This window comes from Megascapheus bottae, chromosome 17, assembly GCF_031878675.1.
Source record: "Megascapheus bottae isolate mThoBot1 chromosome 17, mThoBot2.hap1, whole genome shotgun sequence".
NCBI lineage: Eukaryota > Metazoa > Chordata > Mammalia > Rodentia > Geomyidae > Megascapheus > Megascapheus bottae.
The window spans coordinates 10,307,590-10,320,550 of record NC_143525.1 but is presented as its reverse complement, the minus strand read 5'-3'; the positions used below and the strand labels follow the sequence as shown (position 1 = coordinate 10,320,550).

General features: G+C 41.9%; 1 protein-coding gene across 2 annotated transcripts in view; it reads left to right on the top strand.

Moving 5' to 3' along the window:
* Tekt3 (tektin 3) overlaps positions 1-12,961 on the top strand; it is a 55,190-nt gene that overhangs the window by 7,336 nt on the left and 34,893 nt on the right. For both annotated transcript variants that reach the window (XM_090351582.1, XM_090351581.1), the window contains exons 3-7: positions 238-321; positions 7,067-7,137; positions 8,405-8,548; positions 10,014-10,236; positions 11,371-11,525. In XM_090351582.1, coding sequence (XP_090207708.1) covers positions 238-321; positions 7,067-7,137; positions 8,405-8,548; positions 10,014-10,236; positions 11,371-11,525 — 677 coding nt within the window. The remainder of the gene's footprint in view (positions 1-237; positions 322-7,066; positions 7,138-8,404; positions 8,549-10,013; positions 10,237-11,370; positions 11,526-12,961) is intronic.

Below are 12,961 nucleotides of genomic sequence, written 5' to 3'. Positions count from 1 at the left end.
GAATCATGCCTCCACTCCTGCATTTTGCTGGCTACTCAGGGATAGAATCTTGCAGATGTTTCTGTCTAGGTTGGCCTGAAACCATATACTCTAGATTTTGGCTTCCTGAGTAGAGAGGATTACAGGCATGAGCCACTCGTGCCCAGATGTTGGGCTACTTTTGAAACAAGAACTGCTGGGCACGGATTGAGATCAATTGGTATTAATATATTCTGTCACTTTGGGTGTGTTATTTAGGTTACCCGAGAATGTCTATTTCATCGAGAGAAGAGAATGGGAGTTGATCTAGTTCATGATGATGTTGAAAGAGAATTGTTGATGGTAAGTATGGCAAAAACAAACTGATAACAACAGCAGCACTGTTGTAAACAGGCTTAAGGTACAGAGATACAAATGAAGTAACAAAGTTACTTCTAAATAAAGGCTTAGCCCATCTAGCACTTACAAAGTATGTTATACATGTATTGAGAAATAGCAAAATACAGAAAAGAACCGAGGAATGGAGCTTTTAGCTCCATTTGGCAGAAATTAGTGTCGACTTTGGAATATTTAAGTCATTTTACTACATTTCCTCTGATAACAGCCATCCCACACAATAATACACAGAGACACCAGGCACTGGTGGTTCATGCCTGTAATCCTAGCTACTCAGGAGACTGAGATTTGAGGACTATGGTTTGAAGCCAACCCAGGCAGGACAGTCTATGAGACTCTTATCTCCAGCAGAAAAAGCTGGAAGTGGGGCTGTGGCTCAAAGTGGTGGAGTGCTAGCCTTGAGCAAAGAGCTCAGGGACGGTGTCCTGGCCCTGAGTGGAAGTCCCACAGCTGACAAAAATAAACCACAACACAGAGGCATGTCTTCAAGATTAGAACCATACTGTATTCATGGATTCGAACCGTGCTGTCTTAACATTTTAATGTGGTCAATTTTTCCTTGTCACTGGATACTCCTTTCAGATGATTTTTAAAATGATGATACAGCCTTCTACATTGGGAAGTGCTATTATTTAAAAAAAATATTTACTTATTTGTTCATTTATATAGGGGTTTTGGACTCAGGCCTTAAGTTTGCTAATTAGGAACTCTGCCACTTGAGGCATACTCATGCCACTTTTTTGCATTAGATTTTTGTGGGGTATTTTTTGTCTTGTTTTGTTTGTGTTTTATTTTTTTTGACTTACACTTCCTGAAATAACTAGATTGCTAGACACACCATGATATATGGCTTGTTTGTTTAGATAGAGTCTTGCCAACTATTTTTCCTGGGCTTTCCTTGATCTGTGATCCTCCTTATCTCTGCCTTCTGAATAGCTAGAATTACAGGGCTAGGCCACCACACCTGAGTCCCCTGATAATAAACAGGTAACATTAAGATCCTCTACCTCAAAGATGTGAGACTTGAAAAAAATGAAATATGATGAAAATAAATGGGCATACCATGTTTACAATGTGGAAAACTTAATTATGCCAAGACGGTAATAACTTTCCAAACTGATGGAGAGACTAGACACAATTTTTGGAAATTAGTTACTGCCTCCCAAATTTCACATAGGAATGTAAGGGATGCAGAAGAGCCAAAATAATAATGAAAAAGAATAAAGTCAGTGGGCTCAAACTTCCCAAATGACAAACTTAATGTGAACCTAAGTATATAAGACAGTGCATGGACCAGATGTGAGGACTGAGAAATAAACGCTCACCTTAACCAATCATCCTTGAATCTTTGACATGGTAGCCAAGATGATTCAATGGCAAATGGATGATTTCTTCAAACAGATGTGTTTAGAATATTGCATAGCAATGTGTCAAAAAAGAAAACTGGAGGCTGGGCAGAAAAGTCTGTGAGACTTAACTCCTGCTAACCAGCAAAACAGCCAGAAGTGGCACACTGGCTCAAGTGGTAGTGTACCAGCCTTGAGTGTGAAAAGACAAGTGAGAGTGTGGGGCCCTTAGTTCAAGCACACAAAACAGATGGATCAGAGATTTTGATATGAGAGGTCAAGTGGAAAATCTCTTAGAGGAAAAACATACACACACAAAAAGATTTGTCACATTGGAGTTGGTGACAATTTCTTAGATAGGACACAAACAACCCAAAGGCACAAACAACCAAAGAAAACGGATGACCTGGATAGCATTGCAATGGAAAATTTGCTACTTCAACACCATCAGCAAAGTGAAGGCAAAATCTTCTTTAGTTTTTTTTTTTTTCTGTAATGGTCCTGAACTCAGAGCCTGGACCCTGTGCTTTTATGCTCAAGCCTAGTGCTCTACCACTTAGCCACAGTACTACTTCTGGCCTTTTGGTGATTAATTGTAAGCAAGAGTCTGACAGGCTTTCTTGCTCCGGCTGGCTTCGAACTGTGGTCCTCAGAGAGAGTTCAGCCTTCTGAGTAGCAAGGATTACAGGCATGAACCCCCTGGTACCCTGCTCCCTACTATAATTTTTTTAAAGAAAGGTAAGCAACCCACTTTAAATACAGACAAATGGTCTAAATCAACAGTTCTTCAAGGATGATATGCAATGGACATATGAAAAAATACTTGCCATGACAGACCGTTAGTAAATGGATATCCCAATGAAATAGTGAGTCCTTGGCCTGTGGAATGGAAAACAGAACATAATGAGTGGGAATTTGGAAGAGTCTGGCCTCACACACTGTGGTGGGAATGGAAAAGGGGCAGCTGCTCTGGAAAACGATTAAACCCACAGTTATCATCGGATCCATTCATCCTACTTCCAGGTGTATAGCCACAGAGAGAAGAAGCCATCTGCTAACACACACACTACAGGAATGTTTATAGCAACATCCTCCAGAGCAGGCCATGAGTGCAAACAACCCACTTGTCTATCAGCTGATGAGGGGTAAAGAATGAAACATGGGAAACCAAGGGGGAAGGCATAGCTGGTGCTGGTGGTGGCTCACATCTGTAATCACAGCTACTCAGAAGGCTGAGATTTGAGGATTCAAGACTAGTCCAGGCAGAAGGTTAGCAAAACCCTCATCTCAACCAGTAAGCCTGGGATAATAGTATCTGCTTTTCATTCCAGCTACACAGGAAGTATAAATAGAAGGATCAGGAATATTTGTGAAACCCTAGCCTAAAAAATAACTAAAGCAAAAACACTTGCAGGTAGAATGTCTGCCTAGAAAGTGTAAGGGCTGGCATTCAAAAAAAAAAACCCCAAAAACCAAACCTGTAATTCATTTAAGGAGGGTGCTTTTGGATACTGCTGAAAAATTTAGATACTGGATATACCCTGTCACTCATGCATGTATGTACATATATATGTATATATATGCATGCATGTGTGTATGTGTATACACATATAGTATGTATATGATATATACATATATATACAGATATACATATATTATATATGTGTATATTATATAGATCTGGATCCAGAACCCCGACACCCCTGCCTTCTGTAAGCTTTGCTCTTCTCAAAGGTGAGGACAGCTTGGCCCTGTAATTCCTTCTGCTTCAGGTTTTCAAAGCCATTACAATGCAGAAATATACATAGGTAGATATGTACTCATTGAAGACACCTCTAGAAATTCTTTGTTTTAGACTTTTCCTGTTCTTACAAACCTTTCTGCCTCCAGTCATCTGTCACTCATTATAAATTTATAGTTAAAAATTATCAGTCAGGGCTTTAAAAAAATCTTACTGGCTGGGTATTAGAAGCTCATGCCTGTAATCCTAGCTACTCAGGAGGCTGAGATCTGAGGATCCAGGTTTGAAGCCAGCCCAGGGCAAGTCTGAGAGACTCAACTCTATCCAACCACCAGAAAAGCTCGAAGTGGAGCTGTGACACAGTAGTAGTGTGCTAGCCTTGAGCAGAAAAGCACAGGAACAGGGCCCAGGCCCTGAGTTCAGACCCCAGAGCCAGCACACACACACACACACACACACACACACACACACACACACACACACACACACACCCCTCATTAAATGCATTTCCCAGTAAAGAAAAATATCCCCAGGAATTTTCCATATGTATCTTGTATATTAAAAACAGATGCCACATTACATAAAATACACTGAAGTTTACTATATGATACTTTCTACACAAGCCTCCATGCATCCTGTGCTAATATGTCACTAAGACACAAACACATGCATGCACATGTGTGCACCCCCTCCTCAAGTAGTGGAGACAGAGAGAAATTGAACAATACAAAACAACCTAATACTGATGCCCAATCTTTGATGAGACTGTGTGAGAAGTCTCAGTAGCCACAGTTGGGGGGATTTAACTCATTTTTTAATCATTAAGAGTATTTAAAAATAGATCAGGGCTCTTATGATGGGCATAGTCAATATTTTTATAACTAATTCAATAAAAGGCCACAACTACATAGGCACATTGTAAGAAAGACTTCATAACAAAACTAAGAAAGGTGGAAATCAAAAAGGTAGATTTGATAGATTTTGACACCATAGAAACCATGAATATTTCTACTAAAAAAAAAAAACCCAAACTGTAAAGCCTGGTGCTGCAACCCTAGCTCAGATCTGGTAGACTGAGGTTCCAGGCCAGCCTGAGCAGGAAAATCTGTAAGACACTTGTCTCCAATTTACCAGTAAAAAGTTGGAAGCATGGTTGAAGTGGTCAAGTGACAGCTGTGAGCAAGTGAGCTGAGCAAGTATGAAGTCCTGATTTCCAATCTTGGTATCAGGGGAAACACACACACACACACACACACACACACACACACACACACACACACAACCAAAGAAAAATACCATGCATAAAATACCAAGGCAAGGGTCAAAGTAGTTAAATACATTTTTAACATACCTAGTGGGATAGGATTGAATTTTAAATATGTTAAGAAATCATAAAATTAATAGGAAACAAGTAACAGAAAAAAATAGACAATGTAAAGAGATGGTTCACAAAAAAAAATTCAGAGTCAATTCACACACACACACACACACACACACACACACACACACACACACACACACACAGCTGGATTCATCCCTGCCAGCCTTCAGATGCAGGCAAGTAGGCTATGTGTTGTTCTGGAAGGTTCTATCATGTTGGCAAAGGCTTATGACAATGGTAGAGGCTCTCAAGAATGATATGACTGTTCTTCAGGCCTGAAGACCTGAGGACCCAGAACTGAGGACCCAGATATTAAACCACAGACCTATGGCCACCTAATCTTTGACAAGGGAGCCAAAACAGAATGGAAAAAAGACAGCCTCTTCAACAAGTGGTGCTGGCAGAACTGGTTAAGCACCTGCAGAAAACTAAAGTTGGGTCCTTCTTTGTCACTCTGCACTAGAATTAACTCCAAATGGATCAAAGACCTCAAGGTAAAATCCGACACACTGAAAACTTTACAAGAAGGAATAGGAGACACACTAGGCCTCCTTGGCACAGGTCGAAACTTTCTCAATAAGGACCAAGAATCACAACAAATCAGAGAAAGGCTGGATAAGTGGGACTGCATTAAACTACAGAGCTTCTGTAGGGCAAAGGACATAGCTAGTAAATTAAATAGGAAGCCTACAGAGTGGGAGAAGATCTTCACTAACCATACATTGGACAAAGGCCTCATATCTAAAATATATCAACAGCTCAAAAAATTGAATCACTCCAAAACTAATCTCCAAAGTAACAACCATCCCATTAAAACATGGGCCAAAGACTTAGAGTCTTCTCTGAAGAAGAAACAAAAATGGCCTATAGACACATGAAGAAATGCTCAACATTTCTGGTCGTAAAAGAAATGCAAATCAAAACAACTCTAAGATTCCACCTGACTCCAGTTAGAATGGCCAGGATCAAGAAATCTAATAACAGATGCTGGAGGGGATGTGACCAGGAGAGATCACTACTACATTGTTGGTGGGAGTGCAAACTCGTTCAACCACTATGGAAAGCAGTGTGGCAATTCCTCAAAAGACTAAATATAGAGCTCCCCTATGACCCAGCAATTCCACTACTTGGCATTTACCCAACCATCCAGAAACAAGGGCATACTAAATCCACTAGCACAACAATGTTCATTGCAGCACTATTCACCATAGCAAAGATATGGAACCAACCTAGATGCCCCTCAGTTGATGAGTGGATCAACAAGATGTGGTATTTGTACACAATGGAATTCTGTGGTGCTGTCAGAAAGAATGACATCACCCCATTTGTTAGGAAATGGAAAGACAGAAAAAATCATATTAAGTGAAGTAAGTCAGACTCAAAGGAACATAGGCCCAATAGTCTCCCTCATTTGTCATAATCAGTAGAAACCTTGGGCTCTCCTAGCAGAGATTTACAATAGAACAAAATCTAGAGACATTAGGCCAAACAGTACGACACTAAATGTAAGGACCTCCAGGATAAGGAAACAAAAGCCATAGAATGAGTGATAGTTGTCCTTAATGTACTATGTTATCGCTCATCTCTTTTGCCATCCCTTGGTTATCTCATATCTCATTTTTCACCTTGTTATCTGATATATTTTATATGTGCTTAATTGGTTATTTGAAATTGGATAGGGAAGGGGGGAATCAAGATAAGTGGGGGGAGGGTGGGAGGGAAATTGGGACCATGTCATGAGAAAGGGTATCAATGTTTGTGAAGTTATGCACCTTCTATCTGGTGAATATAATGTAACCCTTCTATTAATCAAAATAAAAAATTATTTTTAAAAAAAGAATGATATGACTGTTCTTGACAAAGCCTCGATACAGGCATACTTCAGACATATTTATTAAAATCTCAATAAATAATAATGTTCAAAGGAGTGTTGTTTAAGGTCATAGGACAAAGTAAGTCCCTAAAATTGTTGCCATGTCTCCAGATGTTAATACACTTTGCTATAGTCCAATAAGAAATGAATGTCAGCATAATATTATAATATCATGTGGGATTATAATATGAGCTCGACGGTTCGATAAACTGCAAAAATATTTTCTTCCTTAACTTTGATTTTCCTAGAAGCCAAATTTTCCTTCATCGAAGAGTTGTCCATTGCTGACTCTGGATGGTCTCCTCAGTAATGAAAATATTAATGTTTTCTTCTTTGTCTTAATTGAGTAGGAACTTGATACTATTCTGTGCTGCCAAGAGAGAATGAAGTTGCACTTGGATAAAGCTATTGCTCAACTTGCGTAAGAGTTTACCTCTCTATATAACTGAAAATCTACTACTGCACTAAACCTCCCACCTGCCTTGGACATTTCTCTTAGCTTCCCATTAGGACATACACATGCAATCTCCAGTTCAAGGTTAAGAGGAGTCATTGGAAGATTTGCTTTAAATTTCTATGTGAAAGAAATAATTCTGAACTGGGTGCCAGTGACTCACACCTACAATCCTAGCTACTCAGGAAACTAAGATCTGAGGATCATGGTTCAAAGCCAGTGTGGGCAGGAAACTCCCTGAGGCTCTTTTCTCCAATTAACAACAGCCAAACATTCAGCAGTGGAGCAGTGGTTTCAGTGGTAGAGCACCAGCCTTGAATGAAGCCATGTCAGGTCATAACTCCCACTCTGAGACCTCTGGTTCCTGCTTTTTGTTTAATTTTATTGTTCTTCTAGCCACAAGAACTGCCTGTTTGTGATGTGTATTGTCTGCCTCAGCCCAGGAGACCAGAAAGTCCTCAGAGAAGTTTCTGTCTTGTCTGTTGATGCATCTGGGACTTGCAGAGCTGGGCCTGGAAGAATGCAGGCACTCAACGTATCTGCTGGATGATTTATGTCATGAGCAAATCTATGACTTATCCGTCCTCCTCTCCCCCTCCCTCTCATCACACACCTATCCCTCATCGTGGACCCATGACTCTGAGAGTGAATTGTGGATTCCCCTCTCTGCCTGACAGGCACCTCAGAGCTCACTTAGCATCTCCTCCTCCTCAGTAAAAGACCTGAGGGGAAAAGAGCCAGAATGGTCACTAGTTAAGCACTCTTTAATTCCTGTCTTGAAGGTTCATTTTGGTCCTGCTGGTAAATGTCTTTGCTGCAAGACTAAGTGAGTTTCTCAGTGAGTGGCTAGAGGGAGGCCTGGGTGTGAGTGCCTCTGGGGACATTAGACCCAAAGAACAGAGAAGAGAACATGGAGAAAGGGCTGGAGGAAAGAAAGGCACAGACATGGCCAGTCATAAAGCAGCCTCCTGTCTGGATAGGTGGGGTGGGTTAGGTTTATGTACACCATCTACCTGGAGAAGAAGGGGGAAGCGTGCTCAGAGCAGGGTTGGGGGCTTGTGAGATCCAAGTGTAGCTATCTATCTCCATTGAATAGCCAGTTGAACACCATGTGAAAGAGGAGATGAGAGAAGCATGAGGAGAGGGGTCTCTCCTTAAAACAGCATCCCCTCCACCCCCTTTCCTTATAGGAGATTGTTGCCTGAGTGTGAAACCTCTTTACCCCATTCTGCAGCTCGAGCAGAGGTGCCCAGCACGAGCTGGAGAAGGACCTGAGTGACAAACAAATGGCCTACAGGATAGACGACAAGTGCCACCACCTTCGCAACACTTCGGAAGGCATCGGCTTTTTCCGAGGCGTGGAGAACATTGATGCTACGTAAGTCAGGCACAAGCGAGGCAGTAACCAGGTGGTCTGAGGTCAGCTGATGTGGCTATGACAGAATAACTCAGCCTGGGTGATTTATAAAGAACAGAGATTTATTTAGCCTGTGGTTGTGGAAGCTGAGAAGTTCAAAGAAGTTAATTCCTGGGGAAGGGTTTTCTAGGAAAGAGTAGAAGTCTACTGAAAGGGTGAAGTCTGCTGAAGAGAAAAGAGAGGTAGGTTTTCTTTTTATGTGGGGGGAGGGAAGCTAACTCAATACCCCAAGAATTAATTCACATACTCCAGTAGGACATCAGTACAGAGAGGGCTGTAGCTCAACAAGGCGGTCATCTAGCATGCAAAGCCTCTGGGACTCATTTCCTTTCCTTTCCCTTCTGAAATGAAAGCATTCATATGTTTTAAGGGCTTTATCCTTTTTGGGCCTGGAGTTTGAACTCAGGGCTATGTGCTTTTGTCTGGCTATGTTTCTCACAATTGATACTCTACCAAATGTACCATGCCTCTAGTCTGTTTTTTTTTGTTGTTGTTGTTGTTGTTTGCTGGCGAATTGCAGTGGAATTTCCTGGACTCTGCTTCCCTAGCTGGCTTCAAGTTTTGATCCTGCAGATCTGTGTCCCAAGCAGCCTAGAATTACAGATGTGAGCAGCTGGCTCCCGAGCAGACCCACCGTATATAGACATGGCTTCATGGTTTTCAGTAATGGTATTGTACACAGAGCATTGTGACACAGGGCGTTGTTTGTGAATTACTAAGTAGGTACTCATGGACTAAACATTCATGAGTTTGCATGCTACGTAGATTACTTTTCACATGTCTTGCAAGTAATCCTTTACTTTTGAACATTGAGGTGGTTCCCTATTTCCAGGGGCCGGTACATATGACTCGAATGGACACACTGCTGTGTCCTCCTTGAAATGTACTTTTCCTTAGGAAGAATTTCTACAATCCCTTGCTTTGGGTTCTCTTTTCACCCTCCATCCAGATTGGGCCATTTCAATATCCCTATGGGAAGGATGAGAAACACCCAAAGCCTGTCTCACCAGAGCTGCCACAGACCATTCTTTCTCTTTATTCTTCCCTCCTCTGATGAGGGTTTGTAGGGTATTATTGCCTTCTGAAGTTGCTCTCTGTTGCAGCTCCTGAGGTTGGATATTTTTTCTTAACTCGATTTGGGCTACTTGGACACTTTTGTGATGACCCTCCATGCTTATATATACTTCAGTAGTTCCTTTCCCCCCACTTGGGAAAAATAGCTGAATAGTTATAGTGTATGCTTTGAATCAGGTTTGCAACACCATAAGCACCAATTGCGAGTTGTTTACAATAATAGTCTTTGCTCGGATGAATCAGGGCCTCCGGGGAAGTGGGGAGCTCTTTCACTGAATGAGAGGTGGCCCAGTGCCTACCATACTGGAGGCTGAATCCTCTCCACTGCCTGATTCTTCTTCCTTGATTTCAGGATCTCTGTGCCTGAGTCCTGGGCCAAATTTACAGATGACAACATTCTCCGCTCCCAGAATGAACGGGCGGCCTCTGCCAGGATGAGAGAAGAGACTGAAACTTTGTTGACTGTGACCACCAATGAGATGTGGAATCAGTTCAATAAAGTGAACTGGTTCTTCACCAAGCGCATCGCTGAGATTGGAGAAGCTAAGAGCAAGATTCAGGTCCACTTAGGAAAGGTAAATCAGCCATAGCCGGAGTATGCTGGGCTGACAGGGCTAAGGGGGTGGGGGTGGGGTCCCTCCAGGACCACAGAAACTCTCACCACCCCTAGAAAGGCGCCAAGAGGCACAGGATTGCTTGGCCAGGCTATGTAAGAAAAATTAAAACTGCTTCAAAGTATGATATTTATTTCAGGCAGCCAGGTGTCAAAATTAAATTGGCGTTTGTTGATTATAGAACACAATGACTGCACTGTGTAGGGAAAGGTGTTTTAGTATTTAATGGAAACAAAAATATTATGATGAAAATTTAATGAATCACTGTATAGAACTAGGAAATGAGTTTCTTATTAGACCATATGGTAGGAATATTTTCTGTTCAATCATTTCAGACCCCTTTTCTGGAATACAGAACCAAAGGCAGGAAACTATTACATAGTTCAAAGTGGCCCTGATCAAGTAAATTTGTACATGCTCTGAGGCTAAGGGGTTAACAATGGTAATAAAGTGGGCTCATGCAGAAGTGGCATACTTCAAGATAAATAAGGAGCTCTTTTTACTCTCAGTCTTAGAGTTCCTATTTGTGTAGGTAATTCTTTGTCATTGAACCTTCTTTGCTTTTTTCCCCTTGTCTTTCCTTTTCTTGTGCTGTCTTGTTTTTCTCTGTATTTTCCTGATCTGCCTTTCCATTCCTTTCCCTGCCTTTCCTTACTTTTCCGTGTCTCTCCATCTCTTTCCCTCCCCTTTCTTCCCCTCCCCTCCCCTTCGATTCCCTTCCTTTCTCTTTCCTTCTTTCATTCGTGTGTGTGTGTGTGTGTGTGTGTGTGTGTGTGTGTGTGTGTGTGCCAGTTCTGAGGCATGAATCTAGGTTGTCATTCTCTCATTTGCCTTCTTTACTCATGATTGGTGTGGTATAGGTGAGAAGCCCTGAATTGTAGCAGTTGCCATTGACTACTTGAGCTGATTGAAAGCTACTCAGGTACTAGCATTGCAGGATACTCAGGAAGAGACACCTTTGATGAGCTTTCCAGAGCAAGCTTCAGCTGGCAGCAGCCCCATACCAAGTTCTCAGAGAATCTGACCTGCAGCTAACTGAGGGCAGGGCAGGGAAACAAGAACCAAGCCCCAGGAAGTTGTTTCTTCTCCCCTCAGATCCTGCAGGAGATCTTCCAGACAGAAATGACCATCGAGTCCATTAAGAAAGCCATCAAGGAGAAGTCAGCCTTTCTGAAGGTGGCTCACACCAGGCTGGATGAGCGTACCAGGAGACCCAACATAGAGCTGTGCCGAGATATGGCTCAGCTACGGTAAGGCACTCCACAGGAAAGCTGGGGCTGGCAGGGAACTGGGAACCTTTTTTAAAATATATATATACATATATATATGCATCTTATAAAGGTGATGTACAGAAGGGTTATAGTTATTAAGTCAGAAAATGAGTACAATTCTTTTTGGACTTACTCTCTCCCAGTTTTCCCCTCCCATTCTTACCCACAGTTGTATAGTTCACTTTGAACACAATGTACAGCTGCATTTGTTTGCCCTTTGTCCCTCCATTTCTGTGTCTCCCTAACACTCCCAAAGACAGATACATGAACAAGTGAGACAAAAAGAAAAGAACATGAAATCAGCAACCAAGGAAAAAACCCTCCTGTTTCCACTCCCTGGAGTTCATTTCAATACATAGTATTTTATATGATCACTGGTACATAGGCCTTGCACTTTTGCAGAAGCTTCTTTTTTTAAAAAAAATCATTTTTCTCATTTTATTAGCATCAATTAGTTGTATAGGAGGTTTCACTCAGCTATGTCTATATATCTTGATCAAACTCACCCCTGCATCTCTCTCTCTTTTCCCAAAGAAATCTCATTGTGCTGTTTCACATGTGTGCAGAGAAAATTCACTCACTCTCCTCCACCCTCTCCAATCTCCCTTCTTCTCCCCACAAGTATCTTCCACCCCAGACATGACCTGCTTTGCATTCCTGTCCTTCTTTAGAAGTGCTAATGGAAGGGTTTGCTGTGGAGTGGGTTAAAGTTTCCTGTTGAAAAGATAGCCATGTCCACCTGGCAGTGACAATTCATTTAACGTCACTGCACTGCACACCTAATGATGGCTAAAGCCATAGCAGAGACATCACATTGTGAGAAGTATATTTCACCAGGAATCAGCAAACATTGAGCTCATTCAGAGACTTGAAGGTGGTGTGTGGGTTTCCATGCACCTCTTGGGGGATGTTGGAGTTGCCTCCTAAGAAACAGAAGAGACTCGTCAGAAAGGGAACTTGCAGTATCAACGCCACTGACCTCTCTGCCCACACTTGTTGCCTGCCATGTTTACTCATACCATTGAGAACAGCCTCAGGGCCCTTGTATGTCCCCGTGGGTCTCCTTTAGGCTTGTTTTCAGTATATTTGGTTCTTAGTAGAAATTAAAGTAGCTGCTCTTTATCATACTCAGCTCCTTCACACCTACTGGGAGAAATCTGATTCCATAGTTTTTTTTTTTGTTTTTTGTTTTTTTTTTGTTTTTTTTGTTTTTTGTTTTTTTGCCAGTCCTGGGCTTGAGCTCAGGGCCTGAGCACTGTCCTTGGACTTTCTCAAGGCTAGGGCTCTACCACTTGAGCCTCAGCACCACTTCCGACTTTTTTCTATGTATGTGGTACCGAGGAATCGAACCCGGGTCTTCATGCATGCTAGGCAAGCACTTTAACCACTAGGCCAAACTCCCGGCCCCATGATTC